The sequence below is a fragment of the Schistocerca piceifrons genome, chromosome X, assembly GCF_021461385.2.
Source record: "Schistocerca piceifrons isolate TAMUIC-IGC-003096 chromosome X, iqSchPice1.1, whole genome shotgun sequence".
NCBI lineage: Eukaryota > Metazoa > Arthropoda > Insecta > Orthoptera > Acrididae > Schistocerca > Schistocerca piceifrons.
In genome coordinates, this window is record NC_060149.1 from 758,832,824 (window position 1) to 758,859,192 (window position 26,369).

General features: G+C 41.1%; 1 protein-coding gene across 2 annotated transcripts in view; it reads left to right on the forward strand.

Annotated features, from left to right (window-relative positions):
* The window catches only part of LOC124721882 (heat shock 70 kDa protein 14-like), a 261,865-nt gene that overhangs the window by 160,850 nt on the left and 74,646 nt on the right, over positions 1-26,369 (forward strand). Inside the window, exons 8-10 of one of the 2 annotated variants that reach the window (XM_047247031.1) lie at positions 12,226-12,291; positions 13,403-13,594; positions 21,538-21,596. In XM_047247031.1, coding sequence (XP_047102987.1) covers positions 12,226-12,291; positions 13,403-13,594; positions 21,538-21,596 — 317 coding nt within the window. The remainder of the gene's footprint in view (positions 1-12,225; positions 12,292-13,402; positions 13,595-21,537; positions 21,597-26,369) is intronic. The other variant, XM_047247032.1, reaches the window with a different exon arrangement.

Genomic DNA, 26,369 nt, shown 5'->3' on the forward strand with positions numbered 1-26,369 from the left:
ATGTCGATGAATCCCCTTCCTCCTTCCTTTCTGCTTAATGTGAATCTTTCTGTTGCTGAATGTATGTGATGTATTCTATATTTGTGGCATTGTGATCGTGTAAGTGTATTGAGTGCTTCTAGGGGTGTGTTACTCCATTTCACTACTCCAAATGAGTAGGGCAATATTGGCATAGCATAAGTATTTATAGCTTTTGTCTTGTTTCTTGCTGTCAATTCTGTTCTCAGTATTTTTGTTAGCCTTTGTCTATATTTTTCTTTTAGTTCTTCTTTAATATTTGTATTATCTATTCCTATTTTTTGTCTGTATCCTAGATATTTATAGGCATCTGTTTTTTCCATCGCTTCTATGGAGTCACTGTGGTTTTTCAATATGTAATCTTCTTGTTTAGTGTGTTTTCCCTTGACTATGCTATTTTTCTTACAGTTGTCTGTTCCAAAAGCCATATTTATATCATTGCTGAATACTTCTGTTATCTTTAGTAATTGGTTGAGTTGTTGATTTGTTGCTGCCAGTAGTTTTAGATCATCCATGTATAGCAAATGTGTGATTTTGTGCGGGTATGTTCGAATAATATTGTATCCATAATTTGTATTATTTAGCATGTTGGATAGTGGGTTCAGAGCAAGGCAGAACCAGAAAGGACTTAATGAGTCTCCTTGGTATATTCCACGCTTAATCTGTATTGGCTGTGATGTGATGTTATCTGAATTTGTTTGAATATTAAGTGTGGTTTTCCAGTTTTTCATTACTATGTTTAGAAACTGTATCAATTTAGGATCTACTTTGTATATTTCCAATATCTGTAGTAACCCTGAGTGGGGTACACTATCAAAAGCTTTTTGGTAATCAATGTATGCGTAGTGTAGCGACCTTTGTTTAGTTTTAGCTTGATATGTCACCTCTGTATCTATTATCAGTTGCTCTTTACATACTCGTGCTCCTTTGCAGCAGCCTTTTTGTTCTTCATTTATAATTTTGTTCTGTGTTGTATGTGTCATTAATTTCTGTGTAATGACTGAAGTTAATATTTTGTAGATTGTTGGTAGGCATGTTATGGGGCGATATTTAGCTGGGTTTGCTGTGTCTGCTTGATCTTTAGGTTTCAGATAGGTTATTCCATGTGCAAGTGTATCAGGGAATGTGTATGGGTCTGCAATGTAACTGTTAAATAATTTAGTTAGATGTGAATGTGTTGAGGTGAACTTCTTTAGCCAGTAATTTGCTATTTTATCTTTTCCAGGGGCTTTCCAATTGTGGGTAGAATTAATTGCTTGGGTGACTTCATGTTGCAAAATTATCACTTCAGGCATTTGTGGTATCATCTTGTATGTGTCTGTTTCTGCTTGTATCCACTGTGCATGCCTGTTACGTTGTACCGGGTTTGACCGTATGTTGCTCCAGAAGTGTTCCATGTCTGTTATGCTTGGTGGATTGTCTATTTTAATGTGTGTGTTATCTATTGTTTGGTGAAATCTCTTTTGGTTTGTGTTGAATGTTTGGTTTTGTTTCCTTCTATTTTCACTTTTTTTGTATCTTCTAAGTCGTTTGGCCAATGCTTGTAATTTCTGCTTCTTTTCATCTAATTGCTCTATTGCTTCTTGCTGTGAGATTTTACCTAACCTTTTTCGTTTTTTGTCTGATATTTCATTTCTTATAAATTGTGTTAGCTGTCCGATGTCTTTCCTCAGTTTTTCTATTCTGATCTGTAGCCTGTGTTGCCATGCTGGTTTTGTGGGTTTCTTCTGTGTACTGGTTTGTTCTGATCTCTGCCTAGTGTGTATATTTAGTGTAGTGAGTGCTCCTATATAAACCAGTAGTTGTAACTCTTCCATAGTTGTATTTTCATTTATTTTGTTGTGTATGATTTTGTTGATAGTTTTTATTGTTGTTTCGACTTGTGGGTTATTTGGTGGTCTATGCAAGAATGGTCTAATGTCTGTATTTGTGTCTTTGTATTCTATATATGTCAGCTGAATTTTTTCTTCTATATCTAACATGTGTCACTTCGTATTCTATTTGTGCTTGTTCTGGTGGCTGTCTTAAGATTTCGTTTTCCTCTAATTGTTTAATTGATGCATGTTGGTCTTTGTTTGTTTGCTCTGGCTTTTGTTGAAGTTTGGAGAACAAACCTTCACCAAGGAGTCAAAAAGTATATTGCTCCCTCCTACGTATATCTCGCAAAGAGACCATGAGGATAAAATCAGAGAGATTAGAGCCCACACAGAGGCATACTGACAATCTTTCTTTCCACGAACAATAAGAGACTGGAATGGAAGGGAGAACCCGATAGAGGTACTCAAGGTACCCCCCGCCACACACAATCAGGTGTCTTGCAGAGTATGGATGTAGATGTAGATATTACTATATAACTAATTCCTTGAATATAGTAGAGGGAAACATTCCACGTGGGAAAAATATATTTAAAAACAAAGATGATGTGACTTACAAAACGAAAGCGCTGGCACGTCGATAGACACACAAACAAACACAAACGTGCACACAAAATTCTAGCTTTCGCAACCAGCGGTTGCTTCGTCAGGAAAGAGGGAAGGAGAGGGAAAGACGAAAGGATGTGGGTTTTAAGGGAGAGGGTAAGGAGTCATTCCAATCCCAGGAGCAGAAAGATTTACCTCATTTCAGAGCACACACACACACACACACACACACACACACACACACACACACACACACACAAAAAACACAAACACAAAATAGACTAATGGTGCCAATGCTGTTTTGCGGCAGATGCAGTGGTTGTGATGGGGGTAGAACGTGCTGGGTGCTTGGATTGGGCCTTGGTCTGCCACAGGGATATAATCCCTGTGTCATGGGGTTGGGAGTTAGGGTTGGCATAGGGATGGGCTAGGCTGTTCTGTAGTTTGGGTGAGCGACAGAACACCACTTTAGGAGGGATGGGAAGGATCCCTGGTAGGATGTCCCTCATTTCAGAGCAGGATGAGATATAATCATAGCCCTGGCGATGGATATGGTTCCATTGTTCCAGCCAGGGTGATGCAGGTTCACAAGGGAAGTGCTGCTTTGTAACTGACTTGTAGGGATTGTGGTAGGATTGGGGATGTGTGAGGCAATGGCACAGTAAATATGTTTGTGGACTAGGTTTGGGGATGGGGGTTGTATCGTGTGTCTGTGAAAACCGTTGTGAAGGCTTCAGCATGTTGAGCAAGGGGGTTCTCACCACTGCAGATATGTCATTCTTGGGTGGCTACGCAGCATGCGAGGGATTTTTTCTTGTGAAAGGGATAACAGCTGTTGAAATACAAGTATCGTTGGTGGTTAGTCAGTTTAATGTGGACAGAAGTGTGGACAGAAGCCAGGCAACCTGTGAAAGCAGCCATTACTCTGCTGCAAATGCAGGACAATCCTTTGTCAGTATGACTACCAAGCAATAGTTGCAGATGAGTCATCTTGAAAACACATCATCCAGTCCCATAATCATCCTGGCCTCATTATTTGGTAACCCACTGCCCCGGCACACTTCAACTAACATGCCCCAGGGGGCTCAGAATTCTTCCATGAGTTTGTGCATGGTGCTCACAGGGCCCCAAGTTATTGCAGACCATTCTTCCTTCCTGGGCTGCATTTCCTTCCCTCGTGTCCTTTCACTGCCTTCTCTCCTTCCCCGCTGCCACCTCCTCCCCCTTCCTCGATTATCTTATTTACGTCGACCTGGCTATCCATCTGGTTTCCTGTATTCCTTGCAGTTTTGTTTCCCTCGCTTTTTCTCTTTCATCCTTTTTGGCGTTATTGGTCCCTCTTTGTGGTTTGACCCCACTTCTAAATTTTCTTATATGAATGTGTAGTGTCTGTTCTTTTGAAGCAACAGACACCACACAGATCCCACAGCTGTGAACACTATATGTAATTGGAAGGGGACATTAAGCGGAATCGGCGGCATCAAGCGAAAATGTGTACTGGATCGGTATTTGAGCCCGGGATCTCCTGCTTACTAGGGAGGTGCGATAACCATTGTGACATCCAGGACAAAGCATTATCGCAACTGTGTGAACTACTTTGGTACGTCTCACGGCCAATCCACACTCCCGCCAAGTGGTACCTATCTGCAGTCCCTGTCAATTATACTCCCGTCGCTACTCAGTTTCCCACAGGAGGTCAGATGTATTTCGTGCATTCACACTGAAGAAAGTGGATCCATTGCCCGTCCAGACTTACGTGAATGCGTAGTGTTTGTTCCTTCAAAAGAACACACACCATGTAGCTACTGCAACTGTGAACACTATTTGTAAATGGAAGGGCGGTCACTGCTGTCAGCTACACGGGGACATTAAGATGATTCCACTGAATGTCCCACTGCAGCTGACTGCTGTTATCCTCCTTCCATTTACATCTAAATTTTCTGTTTGTAGTGTGAGCCATTTGGGGAAGAACTCCCTCCTCAGTGTCTATGGCATGGATTCCTCTGCCCACTTCCCTCCTCTCTTCCCTTCCTGCCATAGCCCCCCTCCACTTCGATCACCAGCACGTCTAGCCAGCGCGTGTGGTGGGACTGTTATGTACCCATCTGACTGACCCCCTTGACAACAAAGGACACACTTCTGATGCCTGAGCTGTTGCCTCCTCATATGTGCCTAGGAGTGGTTGCTTGTTATTCTGGAGAATCAGAACTCACTGCTATGGCCACCATACCAGATGCTTCTTGTCATGGCTGGGTGGGGTCCATGGGGAGAGCCCCTGATCGAAGTGAGTGGTATCGAGGTGAATACTTTGCACAAGAGGCATATCGAGCTCCAAAAACCTGGCCGTTCTCCTATGGCCGTGTCTTAAAGTAGTAATGTATCATTGAATGCTGCTTCTTATGATTCTGCCACCTTCCCTTCCCTGGCCACACCCTGGGAGGAGGTCCAGGCTCGCCGGCTTGGACTGAAACACCTTCCCTGCTACTGGGTCTGCACTAGGATGGACAGGGACACATTCACCCCCACAAATCCGCTATTTTTTGTGGAAAATGCAGTTGGGTTCCCTGTCGATCAAAGGTTCTTCTTCCACCCAATCTGCAGCTATTCTTGCTTGTGATCATCTTGGCAATGCCCCGCTGTCTGTTACACGTCACCAGTCTCTGAATATGGTCCAGGGAGTCATTTTCCATAGGGGCCTCATCCTTCAAACTGATGAGGAACTGCAGGCTTATCTGGAACAATGGTGTGTTCATTTTGTTTAACATGTGCAGAAAGCTCGTAAAAATGCCCACACCAATATCGCCGCCTTTATTCTGGCTTTTTGGGGAGATACCCTCTCAAGAGGTCAAGGTTATGTGAGATTGGTGTGACGTGAGCCTGTATAGCCTGCCACCCACGAGTTGCGTTTGGTTCTTGGGTTTCAGGCACATGCCTTCCCAATGTACAGCAGACCCTCTATGTGGTGGCTGTGGCCACCCACTTCATGGGGGGGGGCCCCTGTGTTCTGCTACCTGTGTCCGTAAATTGTCATGACCATCACACTTCGTGCTCACTAGATTGCCCAGCTTACAAGAAAGAAAGGAAGATACAAGACTGTAAGTTCCTGGATCGACGATGTGTTGATGTCTTCAATTTTTGCCTCTGTTATATCCTTTCGCCCTCTTATGTGTCTCTTATCAGAGTCCTGCCCCCTCTGCTTGGCCCCTCCCCTGTGGTTCTCACGCTCTGCCTTCTGGGTGCCACTCCACCTCCTCGGTCATAGAAGTGCCTCCCTTCTTCAGCACCCAAGAGTGACGGGTGTCCCTCCCGTGACCCCTCCTATCAGCATCAGCTACCACAACTCGGCTACAGGACATACAGTCTGTGTGCCCCAAGGTTGCCTCCTCTTTCTCAGTTCTGGATCTTTCAAATCGTGCTCTCCCTCTGTGCTCTGCCCTCCTCAACCTATGAAAGAGAAGAAGAGAAAACATAAATACCAGGACAAGGCCCCCTCCTACAATGTCTCCTGTAGGTGTCATCTCCCCCGCTCACAACCTGAGTCTGACATCTAATTTATGTGACGTGACTGGCTCCAGCCCATTCAACTCCCATTTCGATACCCGCTCAGTGAGGAACTGTAACGAATACTACCTTCACCTCCCAGAGTTGCAATCCCGTATTGCCTTTCACTCATCAGCTTGTGTTGTTCTTCAGGAATCTCATTTTACTAATGCTCACTTACTGTCCCTTACTGAGTTCTGTGCTTTCTGTCAGAACCAGGTTGGCCCATTGAGGGCTTCTGAGGGTGTCTGCATGTTGGTCTGTATGGATATTGTTAGTACACGGGTCTCATTCATACCACATTGGAAGCGGTTGCCGTTTGGGTCCACTTGGACTCTGCCATCACAGTTTGCAATCTCTATCTCGCTCCCTGCCAGGCCACCTATATCTGCTGCCCTAAATGCTCTCCGGCAACTCACCCCTCCCTTCCTCCTCCTTGGGATTTTAGTGCCTATCACCCTTTGTGGGGCAGTGCTTATTCATCTAGTCAGGGGTTCCTCCTCGACCAGTTTCTTGCAGACCATGACCTGTGTCATCTTCATGATGGTTCCCCTACTCTTTTAGTGCTGCATGTGGCACCTCTGCCACTGATTTCCTCTCTTCCCCTCTCCTCCTTCGTTCCTGGCCGCCACATGGTGACCTCTGTGTAGTGACCATTTCCCGTTGGTTCTCTCATTCCCTCCCCACCTCCTGATGACCAGGTTTCCTTGCTGAGATTTCTGTCATTGTCCTCTGTATACCTCCCGTGTCGTGTTTCCACCTTCTTTGTCAGGTTGTCGTCCGTGATGTGTCAGATGAGAAAGTCTGTGCTGCGGGCATTGCTGTTCCCACTTGATGGGCACCAGTCACCATTGGCCAGTTCCATGGCAGAGCATGGCTATTGCCACCACTGTTTGCAATTGTTGTAGCACCTTGCAACATCTGAAGCGGCACCTGTCCTTCGTATTACCTTTGCGCCAAAGCCCGTTACTTACACAACCTGAGCAAACGGGTGTTTTGGGAATGCTCTCTGTACCCTCTGTGTTCTTCTGGCTCTTCATCGTGGGTGTGGGCTACACACCGCACCCTTCAAGGTTATCAGTGGCAGCCTTCCATTCCGTCCTTGCCCTTAAAGTTGGCCTTTCTACAGATCCATCATATTTAGCTCTGAGGCATTTTCTCCTCTCAGTGGAGAGACGATTGAGGTTTCTGTCCTTAAGCCTAGCAAGGATATATCATCCCTTGATAGTTACCGGCCCAGCAGTCTGACCAGTGTCCCCTGCAAGTTACTAGAATGGATGGTGGCTCGTCAGCTCAATTGGGTCCTTGAATCTTGGAACATTTTATCTCCCCACCAGTGCTAGTGTTGGGAGAGATGGTCTCATCTGCTTCGATTGGAAGCCACAGTTCTGGAGGCCTTTTCTGAGTGCCTTCATCTTGTTGCAGTTTTCTTCAATCTTCATACTACGTACACACATACACACATAAGTACACATAACAGTATCCAAATTGAAGGAAAATTGCAATATATAAAAAAAAATTACACTTTATAAAATATGGAGCAACTTGTACAGTACACGACATATGAACACTTTCTTACCTCTGTCACAACCAAATTAACTCAATGTAGAAATACATAGCATTTTGTTTATAATATTTAAACATTTTGTCAAAAACCAATACTGTCAATACTGCACAAAATGCTGGTGCTGCAATCTGCATTCAAGTTGATTCAGAACTACACGTGATGAGACCTTTCAATGCTTAGATAATATTTTTTTGTATTAGAACCCCTTTTCTTCCACCAACTTTGAGGACTCTTTGCTCGGAGAATAAGTACGGCATGTTGCTGTGGGGATATCAACTTCACACAGAATATGAGAGAAACAAACATCACAAATATCATTATCAGGCCAATAGGTGCACAACAGACTTTATGATAGGGGTTCGTACAGCTGAAGACCTCTCAAGACTCTAGCACTTCGTCCACATCACAGGGGTGCTTGCGTAAGAGGGGCTAGAGCACGTGAACCTTGGATACGACTCCAATGGACCAAAATGCTGTTAACAGCTGAATTGCAAATAGGCTTGCATCCTGACAACTCTATTTGCATATGGAGGCGAAAAGGGGAATATAGACATCTCTAAATGACTGTGGAATGTCACCAACAATCCGGTGGCTCAATTTTATTATGGCCAGGTATCGTGTAGGGCCACCGCACACCACTCATTCCAATTGAAGGCAACATGACTACTGCAGTGTATGAAAACAACATTCTACAACCCATAGTCAGTTGTTTCGCAGAGACTTCTCAGTGTGTGTTGGTATCTGACAGGATGTGAGATCTGAGGAATGGATTGGTTAGCATGCTCCCCTGATATAACTGCATAGAGCATACATGGAGCGTGCTCAGAAGAGCGATTTCTAGTCGTCAGTATCCTCCATTAATGACTGAAGCTCTCAGGAATGCTGCCATTGAGGAGTGGGACAAACGTCCCAAGAGGTCTGCAATGATTTGGTACTGAGCGCACCCTGTCCCATTCAAGAGTGCCTGAGGGTTCGTTGAGGACCTACGCATTACTGAACAGTGTGCTATACAAACCATTTAATGTTTTTAGATGTTGGAGGTCATTGCAACTTTTTTTCCCAAATGTTCCTTTTTCATTTCATAATTGGTTCCAAGAGAATGTATAGCTTTCATTTGCATAATACTCCGTGACATCAAAAAATACAGTATAAGATATCTATCTTAATTTGAGATGCGAGAACCAATTATGTGCTTAACTTTTTTTAATGGGTGTATATTTTCTTTAGTGTCGTTTGTTGTTAACAATATGAGCGTATTCCGAGAATTAGCAACTAGTAGGCAGAAATCGAATCTGCATTTGTATTGCGCCTTGACTCTTGTACAGAAAGGCATGCAGTATTCTGCTGCATTCATTTTCAGTAAGCTGCCACAAGAATTAAAAAACCGTAGCAGTAATCTTTGCACTGTCAAGTCTAAACTGGAGACTTTCCTCATGGCTCGCTCTTTTCAATTTTTCAGGGAGTTCCTGGAAAACAATTAAGTTAATTCTGTATTATATTGTTGATTATGCTAGTATATATTCGCAGCTTGTCATCTGCATGGGATTTGTGTGTATTTTATTTTTTGTGTTATTACTTTTCTGAAGTCAATTTCATATACTGACTTCATTCCATGACCATGGAGATTTGCTACTTAATATGGTCCTATGTAGTACATGTAAAATACATTATAAATAAATAAATAAAACAAAGATGATGAGCTCAATACCAGGGATGAATTTCAGGCTGAACTGAAAGAAACTTTTGGTGACAATCAACAGAATGTTACAACAACAGAAGAATTCATCAAGTCGTACAAGCACATCAAGGAAAAGCAATAGAAAGGAAGAGGGTTGATTCCTGAAAGTAGTCCCCGTGGAAGTTAAAGAAGACCACCATGATCTCACTACTCTCATATACCAGATTGTAAGAGAAGAGAGACAGCATTTTGTGGCAGCCAGAACTGTCAGACCAAGTACACTCAAGAATTGGTGACCAGTAATGTAGACCCCATACATCAGGAGGTAATAGAAAATGTTGAAGGAGAAGTGTATTGTTCTTTGACACTAATCTCCACCACCTGTGGGATGTGCCATGAAAAATGGACTTGGACTTATGTTGCTGTTGTCAGGTCATAACCTAGCATCCAACTAACACAGGTACAACCAACTAATCCACCATGTAAAATGCCCTGCAGAAGAACAGACATTTGAGGGTGGAGGACAACAAACAGTTTGTTTTCACTGTTGGTGGCGTGGATACTTTGTACGCTACTGCAGCGGAAGAAGACTATTAGATGACTATTATGCCACAAGACATCAGCAATCGCAACAGTGCTATTCGTACCAGTCAACTGCAAACGATTACAGTCGATCTGTGGACCGAAGCTAATCACTGTATCCACAATGGGTCACTCCCCAACACGCCATAGGCATTTCCTGTCACTGTGCGGAGGTACTGGCCACTCGGCTAACCACCGAAAGGCTGCCACAGATGGAAATCGTCTGCGGGCAACAGTTATCGAGATGTCAGGAAAACTCACTGACATCATTCACGGCCGACTGTGTCAGGTGCTAGTGAACTCTGGGGATTCTTTTTCTGTTATGTCAAATGCTTATTGCTACCTAAAGAATACTGCATTCTGTGATATGAAAATAATTGTGTGGAAGTCACAAAAAGGAAATATGTGTAGCTGACAGGAACACGTATTGCAGGAATAACTATCGATAACAGAACACAGCCTTTAAAATTTGCCATTTAAACAGAACAAAGTCACAATATTATTTTCAGGGGAAACTTGCTGTGGGCATCACAGTGTGGAAGATCAGAGCTCCAGACTGATAAAGCTATTTCAACAACAACAGATAACAAAGATTGCTTCCGGGCATTTGTTCGCCACCGAAGTCGTCGTTACCCCTTCCTCGACGTCAAGACATCTCCCGAAAGAAATCTACAGACCGGTGGTGACAATAAGCATTCTAGATGGGCGAGGAGTGTCACGAGCAGCCACAACTCGTCCCTAAAGGTACGTGCTGAGAGATAGCCGAACCAGTCCAGGAGGGTCAGCTTAGTGACACTGGTGAAGAAACGTGCTCTACTACCACTACAGACGACACGGGGAAGGAAGCTAGTATCGAACTGCCGATGGGACCTGACGTCACCGAGGGACAATGTCAGTTGTGGTCCTTCTGCATCAGTTTTCGGACGCTTTCAAATCCCGAGCGAAGAGCAGCCAGGGAAGCAGCCTATGGTAAAACACCGTATCGACACTAAGGATAATTCACCGATTGGCCAGCACTCGTATAAAGTTTCTCTGGTAGAATGACGGATGATCCCGGAGGAAGTGGAGATGATGCTGCGAGGTAACATCATTGAATGTTTAGTGTGTCCTCGGTCCTCTTCGATGGTCTTCTCCGACGGTCCTTGTGAAGAGCAAAGATGGAACATGGCATTTCTGTGTCAGATCTCGGGTACTGAACAATATCACAAAGGAAGATGTCTGTCCGTTGCTGTGTGTCGATGACACCCTGGACTTCTTCGATGGAGCAAAGTATTCCTCAGTTACGGACGTGCTGACATAACATTAGAAAATCTAGGCTGACCGGGAAAATACTGCACGCCTTCCACACGCGAATGGCCTCACAGTACACTTTAGTAACAGGTTGGCAGGTACGGTCTTGATGTACATTGACACGGAACAGAGAGAGTGGGATCGGTACTGACTGTAGTGACATTCGCACACGACTGAGCGAAGCGAGAAACTGAAAGCTTCTCACTTTTCTTTCTGTTCTGTGGTTACGAGGCCAAAACGACTGTGGATACCCTATTCCTGGTTCGGCTGGACGATACTCGAGATGACTAAATGAAGCGCATTACAAAGACCGAAGGAGCAAAGCAGCTGGCTCGAATATGAACCCTGTATGCCCAGATTAAATACCGAATGCACTCTTAACGCCGAGCACCGACCGGTGAAGTACAGCCGAGGGGAGTCGGTACGGAGTTTTATACCTGTGCGGATAGTGAGACTATTGAAAATGTTACTGTAGTCCTAGTTTGGGTCTCGTCATATCCTTAATTGTGTGTCGCATAATAACATACGACATTGAGGACTGTAACCCTTTGTCACGAAGATGAAAGCACGAGTCCTCTGTGTGAAGCCCTGGTACAGTCCAGAGACTCACACTGACGGTGGGAGGTTCGAGAAAACTGAAGACCGACTCGAGGATCCTGGAGCTTTGAAGGGAGGGGCTACTTTCAATGCTTGTACTAGTGAAGAGGATATAATGACGTGACCACAACGTGAGAATCCACCAGCACTTCCATACGGAGGACCGTTAACGAGATCTAGATCTAGGGTGCTGTAGTCTGCTCCAGCGAGAACTAATGATGAAGCGAGCTGTGGCACGTGAAGTGTAGTGGTGTAGTGTAGTGGTTAGCATTGTCAGCGGGTGTGCTGTTGGTCACGAGTTCAGATCCGACCACTAGCAGTTATTTGTTATTTAGTGTTTATCATTTCTGGGAGGTTCTAGAAATATCTTATGTTCGTAATGTTTGAATAATCTGGAGTATTAAATGTCTGTATAAATAGCTGTAGTCTCTATGCAGGAGGTCAGTTCTGGTCTGGGTGCTTTGGTGTCGATAATAAACATGCTTTGAGTTCTAAGTGTCGTGTTTTTGTTTTGATGTGACAATATTTCTCTGACAGCAGCAGTGATCCACTACAATTCCAAACTAATGGTGATGGTATGCTGTCTTATATTTAATGAGGTAGGAGTCGCATTCTGTTATCACAGTACATTTACTTGCTTATGAGATGTACAGTTGGCACCATAGCATTGTTTAAAATGAAATGCAGCATCCATGCAGACGGGGGAAAGTTGTGGATGTATTTTTTAATGTTCTATGACTGGGTGTCATTGACAGAAAAACTGGTTTTTCTGGAAACAGCTGCCGGTCATCTTGCAGGAAAATTGTTGGTTCCTGTTTTGAATGCTGACACTAATGACTGAGTTTGCATATTCTTCCAGTAGTTTCATTCAATGATGCTTTAGGCAGTAGGTGAAACAGTGAAGGGTTGGCATTGTGTGGTCACCTAGGGCTGATGTCTTATCAGTTTTTTTTTGTCTTTTTTCTGAGATAAAGACAAGTGTGCAGTAGTACAAACATCAGGTATTAATCTATAAAATTTCTAAACTATGAGCAGTTATATAGGTTTATGACCAAGGAATAATGGATAAAAATGATAATGTCCTAATTTCTTGTCATGTATATGACAGAGAGGTGTATGATGCCTTTTGTTAATACATTTGTGCTTAATAGATTTAGTGATAGTGGCTGTGTTGGAGAGACAGCATGATTGTAATCAAAACAAATGGAATAATTAGGTATAATGTGATAAGGATGCTGTGAGATCTTCTATTGGTTGTTGGAGTAACAGTTACGTGCCCTATTACAAGAACAGACAATTTTGCCAGAAAATGCTTCAAAAAGTAATAGAGAGAGAGAATCCTAATTAATAACTGATTTTTAAGTAGACCAAAATAATAATATTTAAATCAATTGAACAAAAAGTGTGAGAATACCTTGAATGCACCACATTTCCTGTATTGCTATTTTCAAGTTCAATTCATTGTGACATAACCTTCATCCACTTTCATGTGAGATAACATAAAACTATATAAAACCAACAAGAAATCAAATTTTTTTAAACTTTTGTCATATTTTTCTGTCAGTTTTCTTCCTAACTTCTTTTGTGTGTTTCATTTTTATCTACTAATTCACTTTGCTGTGGTTCTTATTTCTTTACTGAAATAAATATTAAAAATGTTGAATACTTTAATATGTCATTTGGCAGTTTCATGTGGTCTGTGCATTTCAGGCAAACGATGATAAAGTGTTGGTTATACCAGCACAGACACCTGTTCCGGTCAAGGTTACAAAGAGTCTTCCATTGACACTCTCAGGAGAGAGTATAGTAGTTCAGGTTCTTGAAGCTGATGATGATGATGATGATGATGATGATGATGATGAGGATACAGACAAAGAACAGGGAGCTGTAGTTTTGGGAAATGTAAGTAAAAGTTTGTACACATTCCATCTAATAATTTTAGTAGATTTTTTTGTAAAAATTTAGCAGACAATTTAATTTTAATTTATAAAAGTGGTAACTTGGATGAGAATATTCCTTAGTGCACCTATAGGCAGTGCCGAACCCCCCCCCCCCCCCTCCCCTCCAGTCAAACACACACACACACACACACACACACACACACACACACACACACACACAAAAATCATAGTCGAAGTAATGAAAAAACCCTCTGTTTTAAAATATGAAACTGTGGGTACTAGCAGAGATCACCCATGAATTTCAACCACCTTAGTTCTATGAGGAGGACACTTGATTCCAAGATGATTGTGTCCCAATTCAAAGAGTGGCATTCTTAAAGAATGGTTTAATCAATATGTGAATAATTTGTTACTCTGCTAAGTTCAACAGGCTCCATATTGCAACATTATTGAACACCTTTTGTGACGGGGCCCTCACACACTTAATATGTATGCGCAGTAATATTGTGCCAATATATTGCAGGAAAGTGCAAGGCCAAGGACAGCACAATAAAATTGCGCAATATTCATGCCTTTGTAGTGAACATGTTGGTGTTCAAAAATGTGGAACTCATATGTATTGTTGCTTGCCTTGCAAAACACAAGCAGAAATTATGCAGAATAGATGAAATTAGCCTGAAAATCTTCCAGTACATGTTTCAATGGGCCACTGGCTCATTCACTGTGTTGTAGCTTCATAAACAACAAAAACTAATTAAAAATTAAACAAGGAAATTGTAAATTATTGTGTACACATGCTGTGTTTTCTGTGTGTCCTCTACTGTAACAACTGTTGCAAAAAAAAAAAATTAAAAAAAAAAATAAAACAATTATTTACTGATTACTAATTGAAAGCTTATGTGATCTGATGTCTGTGGAGTGCAAGGAAGAAAAACATTTATGCTGACAGGACAGCTGCCCTGATCCTATTTGCCAATTCTGAAAACTACTATAAGTAAAATAAACTTTTCTGCTGACTATCATGACACATGGGCTTCAGTTCCCTCTGCCATTTTGGACAATGAGGTATATGGCATCTGAGAAATGAAGTTTGTGCCTGTTTACAAAGTACTGCATGATGCTTTAATATACATACTCCAGCACACGCCCTGATCTTTTGTCATCTAATTTTTTCATTTCTCTGCAGAAATTCATTCAGTGTGAATTGAATTTCTCTTGATCTCAGTAGGAACTGCTGTTTATTGCACATCACTGCCCTTACATGGTACAATATACATTGCCATATAGTGAATGTGTGTCAGAATTGTTTAAAGCTCTCTAGTCTCCTTCAATATATTGTACAGACTGTCAATACTGCTCATAGAGGGTCAGTATTATTGCAAAATAAATATTGAGCATGGGAGGGCTTCTCAAGTTTTTGAGCAGATAATTCAGTACGTGCTTCCTCCTCAGTTAAAGGTTGTGAAATCCCTCTGTGGGTCCGGGGTTTAGAATAGGCCCGAGGTATTCCTGCCTGTCGTACGAAGTGACTGAAAGGAGTTTCACACGTTTCGGCCTTTATGTGATGGTCCTCTGTAGGGTTTGATCTCCATTCTTCGGATTTTCCCGAAGAGCGAGCCAACTGGGGAAGGGTGCCTTATAAGGTGGATCGTGTCCATCGTGCATTGAGATCTTTAGCCTACTTTCTTGTTGCTGCATTGCAGTCCTGCCCATTCTCCATCTCTTGGGCGAGCACACCTTCCTGGGTTCATTTTCGACCATGCATTATGCAGTGTCAATTTCTACGTCGACGATGACCATGGACTTCTTTGCACCTGATATCCAGCTCGGTAGCCAGTCCGTTGTGGTGGGGCTGCCACATACCCTGTTGGTTGTAGCCCCCCGACCACACAGGGATTGCTCTGCTGATGCCTGCGCCATTATCTCCCTATGTATGCCAAGGGGTAGATGCCCATCCTCTGGGGTATCGGGACTCCCGGCAATGGCCATCCTGCCAGGTGGCCTTTGCTACGGCTGGGTTGCGCCTGTGGGAAGCGCCCCTGGTCAGAGTGGGTGGCATCAGGGCGGATGGCACATGATGAAGCGTAGTCCATCATCTCTTACTGGTGGTGAAACACCAGCAGTCTCTAAGCGATCATGAGCTCAATTCAACGCACAGAAGTATGACCCCAAATTATTCCCCTCCCTGGCCACACCATGGGAAGAACGTCATGCTAAGGATGGCAGCAGATCTTATTCGCGCCAGTACCTTAGATGTTCGAGAGCTGATGGGGAATCTTTCATGACAATGAAGCCTCAGTTTTTTGTTGAGCATTTAGAGGACAAGTTTGGGAAGGTGGAGGGCTTGTCCAAAATGAGATCTGGGTCAGTCTTGATCAAAACAGCATCTTCTGCCCAGTCACGGGAGTTACTTGCTTGTGACAAGCTGGGGGATATTTCTATAACCATCACTTACATGGTCCAGGGTATCATATTTCACAGAGACCTTCTTTTGCAGTCCGATGATGAGCTGCGCACCAATTTAGAGCAGTGAGGTGTAAATTTCGTGTGGCGTGTCGACTGGAGTCCGAAGGATAATCAGGTTGCCACCGGTGCCTTCATCTTGGCCTTTGAGGGTGATACATTGCCCGAGAAGGTCAACGTGATGGTCTACCGGTGTGATGTAAAGCCCTATATCCCTCCCCTGTGCTGGAAGTTCGGCCATATGTTTTTCCGCTGTACTTCTAGCGTCACATGCCGAGATTGCGGACGCCCATCACTTCCCAATACTCCATGTGCCCTGCCTCCCATCTGGGTCAGCTGTGGAGAGCACCATTCGCCTTGCTCGCCTGACTGCAGGATTCTCCAGAACGAAAGGAAAATTGTGGAGTACAAGACGCTAGACAGACTGACCTACACTGAAGCTAAGAGAAAATTTGAATGCCTGCATCCTGTGTGTATGACATAGTCTTAAGCCACTGCTACAGCAGTTCTGGCACCGTCAGCTCAGTGGTGAAGGCTGGAATTTGCATGCCAATACCACAATTGGACATTCACTGAGTGACGATAAATGGCCTTTCCAGATTAATTGGTCAGGTGACCGTTGGTGTGTATGGCATGAAACATCTGAAAGCAAGGGGTATCAGGCTGGAGGTGGGAATGGGGGTGTGGGACATTCCAGCAGAAATGCGATCTATTGGCGGGAGCCCGCTGACATCACGGTGAGGCAGCACAGCATAGCATAGCACAGCAGTTTGATTATTCAGTAGATGTACTGCACCACACTTGCTTTGGGGTGTTATTCATTCATTTTACTTTCAATTTGGTTCAATACATAGTTGAACAAATTAAATAAAGTGGCATGACAGATGTATTACACATTAGGAAATGATAATTAAGATGAAACATAACTCACTTGTTTGGTGTAGAAACAGATGGTAGTGTAGACTGTTCCACATTTCTGTTGCCGTTTATCAGATGAAGGTGAAATCCATAGCAGCTTCCTCCTTGTGCATATCTCTTTATAGTTTCCAATTTTGCTTATTGATTCAGAGACCTAATCCTTAAATGAATGTTCTTGTTCCTACATAAAGAGCAATAACTGTATGGAAACTGTTTCAAAATAGAGCACAGAGACTTTACAACATTTTTTTGTTTGCGCACTCCGTTTCCATTAAAATCAACAAATTCTCCTTCAAACTGCAACATGTTGTTTTTCCGTGCTCGTATTGGAGAGTAATGATCATCGTGAGATGTAATTGATATCCAGTCTGCAATAGACTCTTCTAATTCACTTCTTGCTACTGGAATACCTAACAATTTATCATTGTTTTGGTACTTAAATGCAGTATAACTTGCAATGTATTTCACTGCATCTGGAAGAACATCCAGAATTGCTGCACAACCACACAGTTTTACCTCATCCATACAAATTATAAAAGTGGGTGTGCGTATATATGTATGCATGTATGGGGCATTCAGAAGCCAAGCTGACTGACTCCATCAAATGAAAATGTTCAGTACAAACAATTAGTTATTGAGTTATTTTAAAAAAAGCTCTAAAATTTTTCAGCATATTTAGAATAAACTGATGTTAAGGTTACGTTTTCAGCACTTTATAAATATATAAAAAAATTCAATGGCTGTCTCTCCCATAAGAAAAACTGCTTTGTATGGAGTGAGTCACATTGCCGACTGAAAGGTGTTGACAAAATATTGTGTGGTTTGAATACAGGCAATTTAATGAAACAAATAAACACAAACAGGACCATTTTACATGAAAAAATCACAAGTATTAATGTAAGTAATTAAATAGTACTTAATGTACAAGTAGAAAATGCGGTCCCCGCCCCTCCCGCACACCATGGAGATCAGTCTTCATGTACTATAAAGAAGACCATGTAGAACATCAGCTAGACTTTCTAAAGGTCAGTTTCCATTTTTTGTGGGGATATTAATTTTTCCAAATGGCATTTCTGGTGAGAAAGTAGTTTTATATTGGATAGCAAATGGTTCAGCCTTCTCAGTATTGATCCATCTCATTGTCAGCTAGTTAATTGTTTCACCTCAACATTTCTTTTCCTATGGGTGATACATTTTTCTAAGTTTGCTGTTGAATGGAAGTTTTCGTGGTTCATTTCTGTTAGGTAATCAGTGTTACTTTCCTTGCAGCTAAGAACATCATCATACTGATCTCTTAGACAAAAGATGTGATGACTAGTTTTTAGTCTCTTTTTAATAAAAGAAAAATCTGTATCATTTGGAAGGTAACTGTGTCCTGGCGGAAGGAACTTTTAAGACAATAGTTTGTGTTACCTCTCGTATTTTGCAGGTATTTTATAAGACGGAGAAAAACATTTGTGTTGCAGTTTTGATTGCTGCATGAGCGAGAGTATGTGAAAATATGTTTGCCATTACTGCCATGGAGAGTCAGGTGTTCTATTAGACAAGAGCTTATTTCTTGCAAACCTCTCGAACCACCAGTTTGGGACCATACATACATACATGTAATCTATTTTGTAATTAAACATGAACACCAAAATCATGGACATAAGAGATCTGTACGACATTTAGTTCGGGAGGTATGAGGTCATAAACAGTGAATGCGTGAAAAACTACTGCACCAAGCATGATGGTTAAATTTATTACTTCTTTGCTGCTAACTCAATTTGCAACACATTTCGGAAACAGTAATCGCATGTGCCACTGAATGTACCTAAAAGACTGTATCATTACATGACATACAGTACAGGAGATATGACATTACACACAGAGAGATGCTTGAGAAACGGCCACACCATGCATGATTTTTTAATTTATTACTTCATTACTACTAACTCTATTCACAACACATTTTGCAGACTGTATCACATATGCCACTTTATGTACCTGCAAAATTATGTCACTATACAGCATGTAGCTCAGCAGATACGATATAAACATTAAGATGCCTGAAAATGAAACTGCAGGTTGAAATTCGCTAGACATATAGTCGAAATATATGTACAAATATGCATGAAATATGTTAAATATGTGTGAAATAAATTTGACATGTAGATATACGAGCAAAGCCGTCTGTAAACAACTCATCGTAAACCCCTGGAAAAATTTCTGATTTGGTACACACACTCGTTACAATTTGGAAAGAAATACTGGTGGGGTAAGAACTGCCAGTCTCTTGTTTGGATGACTGTGATAATGTGGGGAGAGAAAGGAGGAGGAGGGCAGATACTGAGGGGGGAGGAGGAGAGAGGCACAGATAGGAGGAGACGGACAGAGCTAGGGGACAGAGAGGGGAGAGGAGGAGATTGACACAGAAAGGAAATGGCAGGTGATGAACATAGAGGGGGGGGGGGGAGGAGACTCATAGATAGAGGGGGACGAGGAAATGGACAGAGAAAGGAAAAAGGATAAGATGAGATGAACAGAGAGAGGTGGAGGAGGAGAGGGAATGAGCAGATGGACGGAGGAGGAAGCAGCATATTGACGGGGGGGGGGGGGGGGGGGGAGGAGGAGGATATGGACAGAAAGAGGAATGGGAGGAGGTGGTTTGACAGAGACAGGGGGAAGGAGGTGGCTAATAGAAGATTGGAATAAATACGTACCATGGCAATTCCAAATACTCAGCTAGCATGTTAATAAATTTTCTTAGGCATTCACAGCTTCTGGGATTTCTCGCGTTGGTGATCCCTCGACAACATTTATACAGAGTTAATTTGTAATAAAACTTAGGGATACAGAATCTGGGTCGACATTACACTGAAAAAGACTCTGCATTTAATTCTTCAGTAATTGGTGTGTTTCCAGAGAAGGAAGTATCACTTGCATTACCTGGAAATTTAAGGAGACACACCTCATTTCTCTCTTCAAATACAAAATATTTCTAATCCTCATACCCTAGGAGAAAATTTTTCCAAGCGATCTTCATTTAGTCTGGAAGTTAATATGTAGCTGACTTTCATACTTTTTAGACTTTCAAAAAGTCCAAAGAGAGATCTTATTGACGTAATGAAACCTTTTTCGAAAGGCAACAAACTGTCTCTATCACCACCTTGCACTCGGGAACAAATGTCTAGGAGTCTCTTTAGAGTATTCTCCTGAATTGTGACATTCATTCCACATCCCCGTTGCAGAGGTGAGCATTCATCTTTTGGAACTCTTAGAGCTCGAGAAATCAAAGACACCAATAACGAATTCATTCTGCTTTGCACGTCCTCTTAGATTTAAGTGTGCTTCAGTAATGTGGTGTGTTGTCATTAGGTCACTTTTTTATGTTTAAAAATTTATTTTAAGATAATTTTTTAGCTATAGTTAATTGGAGTGTTATTTATGCTCTTGCTTCTTACCTCTTTGCTTACATCCTGGCTTTGTGTAGTTTATTCTCCATGTCAGTTTGTGCTGGGGATTGCTTTGGGTAGTAGCTTCCTTCTGGAAAGTAACCCTAGAAGTTTGTTTCTTGAATCTCATTCATAATCTTCAGGCCAAAATTGAATTGAACGTGCATGTACAGTTACCACATTCACTTTGGCTGCATGTTTGTGTCGAACTGTTGCTCATCTTTGGGAAATGCGTGATAAATAATGTTTGTTATCTTTTGAGCAATATTAATGCATTGTGCCACAGCCCAATTTCAGTGACCCTTGCTCACGATTGACACAAAACAAGTTATTTTCTTTACACACACAGCCACAACAGTTCTCAAAGCGACATCAAGGCGTACAGAGGCGTCGAAGAACTTCTTGCTCACCAGGACCCAGAATGGTTTACCTCCTTATTCTGTTGTCCGTGGGAGGAGGGAACATTATGGTCTGGGGAATGTTTTCATGGCATTCCCTTGATGATCTTATCATTGTGGAAGAGAGAGTGCAGCAATGAAAGTATGCATCTATTCTTGGGGACCATGTTCGCCCTTACTTGCAATTTGTTTATCCTAGGCACGTTCACATGTACCAGCAGGACAAGGAGCATGTCGCACAGCTCACTTTACACATGTGTAGTTCGAAGAGGGCCAGGATGAGTTGACTGTGCTCTCCTGGCCACCAAACTCCCCAGATTTAAACCCGATCAAGAATCTCTGGGACAACCTCGATCAGGCTGTTTGTGCCATGGATCCTCGACCGTGAAACCTAGCCTAGCTGGCCACAGCACTGGAGCTGGCATGGCTCCACATCCCTGTTGGCACCTTCCAGAACCTTATTGACACTTTACCTGCATGTCCTGCAGTGGTCCGACACTGTGTGTGTGTGTGTGTGTGTGTGTGTGTGTGTGTGTGTGTGTGTGTGTGTGTGAGTGTGTGTGTTCTTGCAATAATTATATCAGTTATCAACATCACTCAGTTCAGTTTGTGTATATATTGTTATTTTTGCAATTTGTTTAAACATTATGTTGAAGTCGAAGAATGTGTTTTTAATAAAGCAAGCAGTAGCTTTAAATGTCATATACAGTAAATGCAATAAATTGTTTCAGCTGACGCTTGATGATGTGTCGGCTTCCAGCAGTTTAACTGCTGAAATAAATGTAAACAGGTATGTAAATTTCATATTTTTGATTGTGAAGAGGGAGGTGGTTGTTGTTATTTTAATGTATGAATAGTCAGCAAATAAATGTATGCCTACCACATATTTGACCAGTTGACTGACCCGCATTTTTTTCTTTTTTATTTATTTTTTTAAATTTTTATTATTTGCTGAAGTTCAAAGTTTAAAAATTTAATTTTATGGTATGTGTTGCAACTTTGCTTTGCTACTCTGTTGCCTTTGATATTCATTCACTTTTCTCCCTTTTAGTGTTGGAAGTTTGCATGCAAGCATAACTGATACTGCAACGCAGAAGAAATCTTCCTTTCGACGAGGTCCTCCAGCATCAGATGGACAATAATTCATTTGAAAAATTATATGTTGATACTGCCTGTGATATTAAAATAAAATGTTTTCATATACTTATTGAGCATTCAGCCATCCTCTCCCCTTTCTCTCCTTACTGTTAACAGTAGTAATTAGAGACTGGTTTATATGCATTTGGATGTTGCTTATGCATTGGCATATTTGGCTCCTTCTCATTGGTTACTGCATATTTTGACTAAAAACTAGTCACGATGCATATTTTCACCTATGTTTACAATATTTTAAAAATTTAGATGGGCAGTCTCTAGCTCGATCTAGTTTTGATGTCTTACAGATTGACCGCAACCTAGAACTGCATGCAATCACTAACCGAGAGGCCACTGCATAGTGAAATCATTACAGAAGAGGAACAGGAACAGGCAGACAGTCAATGTTCCTGCACTGGCTAATCCAGGTTAATCCCCTCCACTGTCATACCGTACGCGTCGGTAACAGTTGAATTAAACTAATCAAGCTTTCAGTCGCATGTCCGTGGTTTCAGTTTAGCTTTCCATTTACACACAGTTGAACGTGTTTACAACATGTTGTGTGGCATGTTGCCTGAAAAAAGAAACGTCATTTCGTGGATAGCTGACCATCCTGAAACATTTACATATGACGAAATTGCTTTATATTGTCAAGTTTGTGAGAGAAACGTTCCGTACAAAAAAAAAAAAAAGTTTCAAATAGACCAGCATGTCAAGACAAGTCGTCGTATCACAGGAATGCAGAAGAAAGGACCAGCAAGTTGCAGTACCAGGGATTTGTCCAAAGGAAAACAAAAAGTTGGTTGAACATGGATGTGTGTGAAGCATTCACTGCAAGCAACATTCCTTTTCACAAACATACAAACCCTATCCTCAAAGGCTTCCTGCACAAATAATGCTTAAATCATAATATATACCAGATGAATCAACACTGCATAAAAATTACATACCGACAATTTACGTAAATGTTCTGGAAGAAATACACTATGAACTCGAGGACAGCATTATCTGGATTTCAGTTGATGAAACTACACACACTTGTGGCCTTTACATTGCAAACTTAATTGTTGGTGCTTTAAAAGAAGAGCCTTCTTCTACCTATTTAGCGGCCTGCAAAGAACTTGAAAAAGTAGATCATCCTATGATTGCCAGATTTGTGAATGAGGGTATTAGAAAAATATTTCCAGAATCTTCTGCAGATGAAAGGGTGTTTGTGTTTATTTCAGATGCTGCTCCCTATATGATCAAAGCAGGAAAAGCCCTCAGAGTGTTTTATCCCAATTTGATTAATGGGACGTGCTTTGCTCATTGAGTACATCACCTTGCTGAAGGAGTACGTTCCACATTTGTGAATGTCAATAAACTGATTTCATCCTCAAAGACAGTGTTTCTAAAGGCTCCTGCTTGCATCAAGACGTACAAAGAAAAAAACACCAAACGTGCCTTGACCTCCCGAACCAGTGGTAACTCGTTGGGGTATGTGGGTTGAAGCTGTGTTTTTTTAAATGAACATTTTGAGGCCATTAGAGGGATAGTAAACAATTTCGATAGTGCAGAGACGTTGGCAGTTTGCCAGTGCAAGGAAGCTTTTAATGATTCCTGTATTAAAAAAGACATTGCTGTGATTAGTACTCATTTTTCCCATATACCTGCAAGTATTAAAAAGCTTGAAACTCAAGGTTTGGCATTGAATGAATCTATTCAGTTAATGAATAAAATTATTCTAGTGAACTCCTCATTGCCGGAGGTATTCCCAAGAAAAGTTCGAAAACATTTTAAACAATAATCCAGGCTTTGAACCCTTGTGCCAATTTGATAGTTTTATTAATGCAACAGGTGAACTTTTACCAGAAACCATAAGTGCCAACATATTGTAACTGTGGGCATGTATAGTGTCAGTATAAGTGGGTATAATTTAGCATCTTACACTTGTAGATATAGGATGGATGAAGGAGTTTCAATTTTCATAAAACAAGGGTTAAATGCAAAACTGTAGAAGTAAGCAAATTTTGTGTTGATCTGCACTTTGAGTTTTGTGCATGTGAACTTCAGCTAGATAATGTAGTATTGATATTAGCAACAGTCTACAGGTCTCCATTAGGAGACTGGGAGCTATTCATGAAAAAGTCTGTCGGACAAAAAGTAGTAGTTATTAATCTGTGGTGATTTCAATGTAAACTTTCTAAGTAATTCTGATAGGGAAAGTGAACTATAAGTGTTATTAACAACATATAACTTAGAATCAGTGATCAGTTTCCGTACATGTATAGCGCAGGACAGTAGCTCGCTAATAGATAATGTATTTGTACAGAAAGAGGATGTATAACACACGCTTTCCCTGTGGTATATGGATTGTTCGACCATGATGCACAACTGATTAACTTACAGAACCTAACAGGGTGTAGAGTCCAGAAACCATTAAGTAAAAGTGTGAGCTCGCTCAACCCGGTATCTATAGAGCACTTTAGAGAAAGCTTAAGAAATGTTAATTGGGGAGATGTATATAATGAGCCAAATGCTAATGATAAATGCAACACATTTCTTGATTAATTTATATCCCTTTTTGAACATTGATTCCCAAAGAAAATTACTAAATGTAACACCACACACTTTTCAAAGAAACCTTGGATTACTACAGGTATTAAAGTGTCTTCATAAAGGGAAAGAAAACTGTGTGAGACAGCAAGAACTAGCAAAGATCCAGCAGTAGTTTTACACTATAAAAATTATTGTAACATACTAAGAAAAGTTGTAAGGGAATCAAGAAATATATATGTTAGAGAAGAAATTAACAACTCCGTAAAAAAATCAAATCGATATGGAATGTTGTTAGGAGGGAGACACGAAAAGTAACTGCTGGGGTAGGTAGTATTACTATTAAAGAGAATGAGAGCATCCTAACCAACAGTACACAAGTAGCTAATGTATTTAACAACCATTTCTTAAGTGTAGGAGAAAAAATTGGTGAGAGCAGTTCAAAAGAAAAAGCCAGACAGTACATGGAAGAGTCTGTTTTGAAAAAAAATGTAGTCAGATTAACTTTCACCTAACAGCCTCTTGTGAAATAAGTAAAATTATTAAATCTTTGAAAAATAAATGTTCTGTTGGAGTAGATGAATCTCTAATAAGATATCAAAACAATTGGAGCAATTACAGCTGATGTTCTGATTCACACATGTAATGCATCACTAACTCAAGGTATTTTCCCAGACAGGTTAAAATATGCCATTGTCAGGCCTCTCTACAAAAGGGGGACACCACAGATGACAATAATTACCGGTATCCTTGCTTAGAGCATTTTCAAAAATTTTCGAGAAAGTAATGTACTCGAGTGGTTAGCCATCTCAACAGTAATGGGATACTTAGTAAATCACAGTTTGGATTTCAAAAATGCTGTTCCACTGAGACAGCAATATACAATTTCATTGTCCACATAATATAGTCTTTAAATAGTAAAATGTCACCAATAGGAATTTTCTGTGACTTTTCCAAAGCATTTGATTGTATGAACCATGACATTATGTTACAGAAATTACAACTATACGGTATAAATGGAATAGCATACCAGTCATACCTACGGAACAGGAAGCAAAAAGTTTCCTTACATAGGTCCAGTGAATTAAATAAGTTTGCCACTTCATCTAACTGGGATGAAATTACATTAGGTGTTCCACATGGTTCAATGATGGATCCCCTTCTGTTCTTGATATATGTGAACGACCTCCCTTCCTATCTGAAACAGGAAGCTGAACTTACACTGTTTGCTGATGATACAGGCATAATTATTAATCCAGTTAAAGAAACTCCAATTGAAAATTATACAAATAACGTCTTTGGAAAAGTCATTAATTGGTTTTCTGCGAATGGGCTTGCTCTAAACTTTGAAAAAACACAGTAAATCCAATTTTCTGCTGCAAAAAGTACAGTTTCTTCAATAAATATAACACATCAACAGAAGTCAGTAGACAGGGTAGAGCATACTAAGTTTTTGGGTGTACATATAGATGAGAATCTTAATTGGAAATTTCATATTTTGGATCTTCTAAAGCGACCAGGCTCAGCAACTTTTGCAATCAGAATAATTGCCTATTTTGAGGATATAGAAATTAGTAAGCTAACATGCTTTGCATACTTTCACTTTCTGATGTCATACGGAATAATATTTTGGGGTAACTAAACATTTAGACAAAAAGTATTCACTGCTCAAAAGAAAGTGGTTAGAATAACTTATGGGTTTCATAGTCGCACATAATGTAGGCATCTTTTTAAAAGATTGGGAATTCTTACAACAGCCTTGCAGTACATTTACTTACTAATGAAATTTGTTCTCAACAACATGGACCACTTTAAAAACTACAGTGACATTCATGATTATAATACCATAAAAAAGAAAGACTTACACTATCCTTTACTCAACCTATCTTTGCCA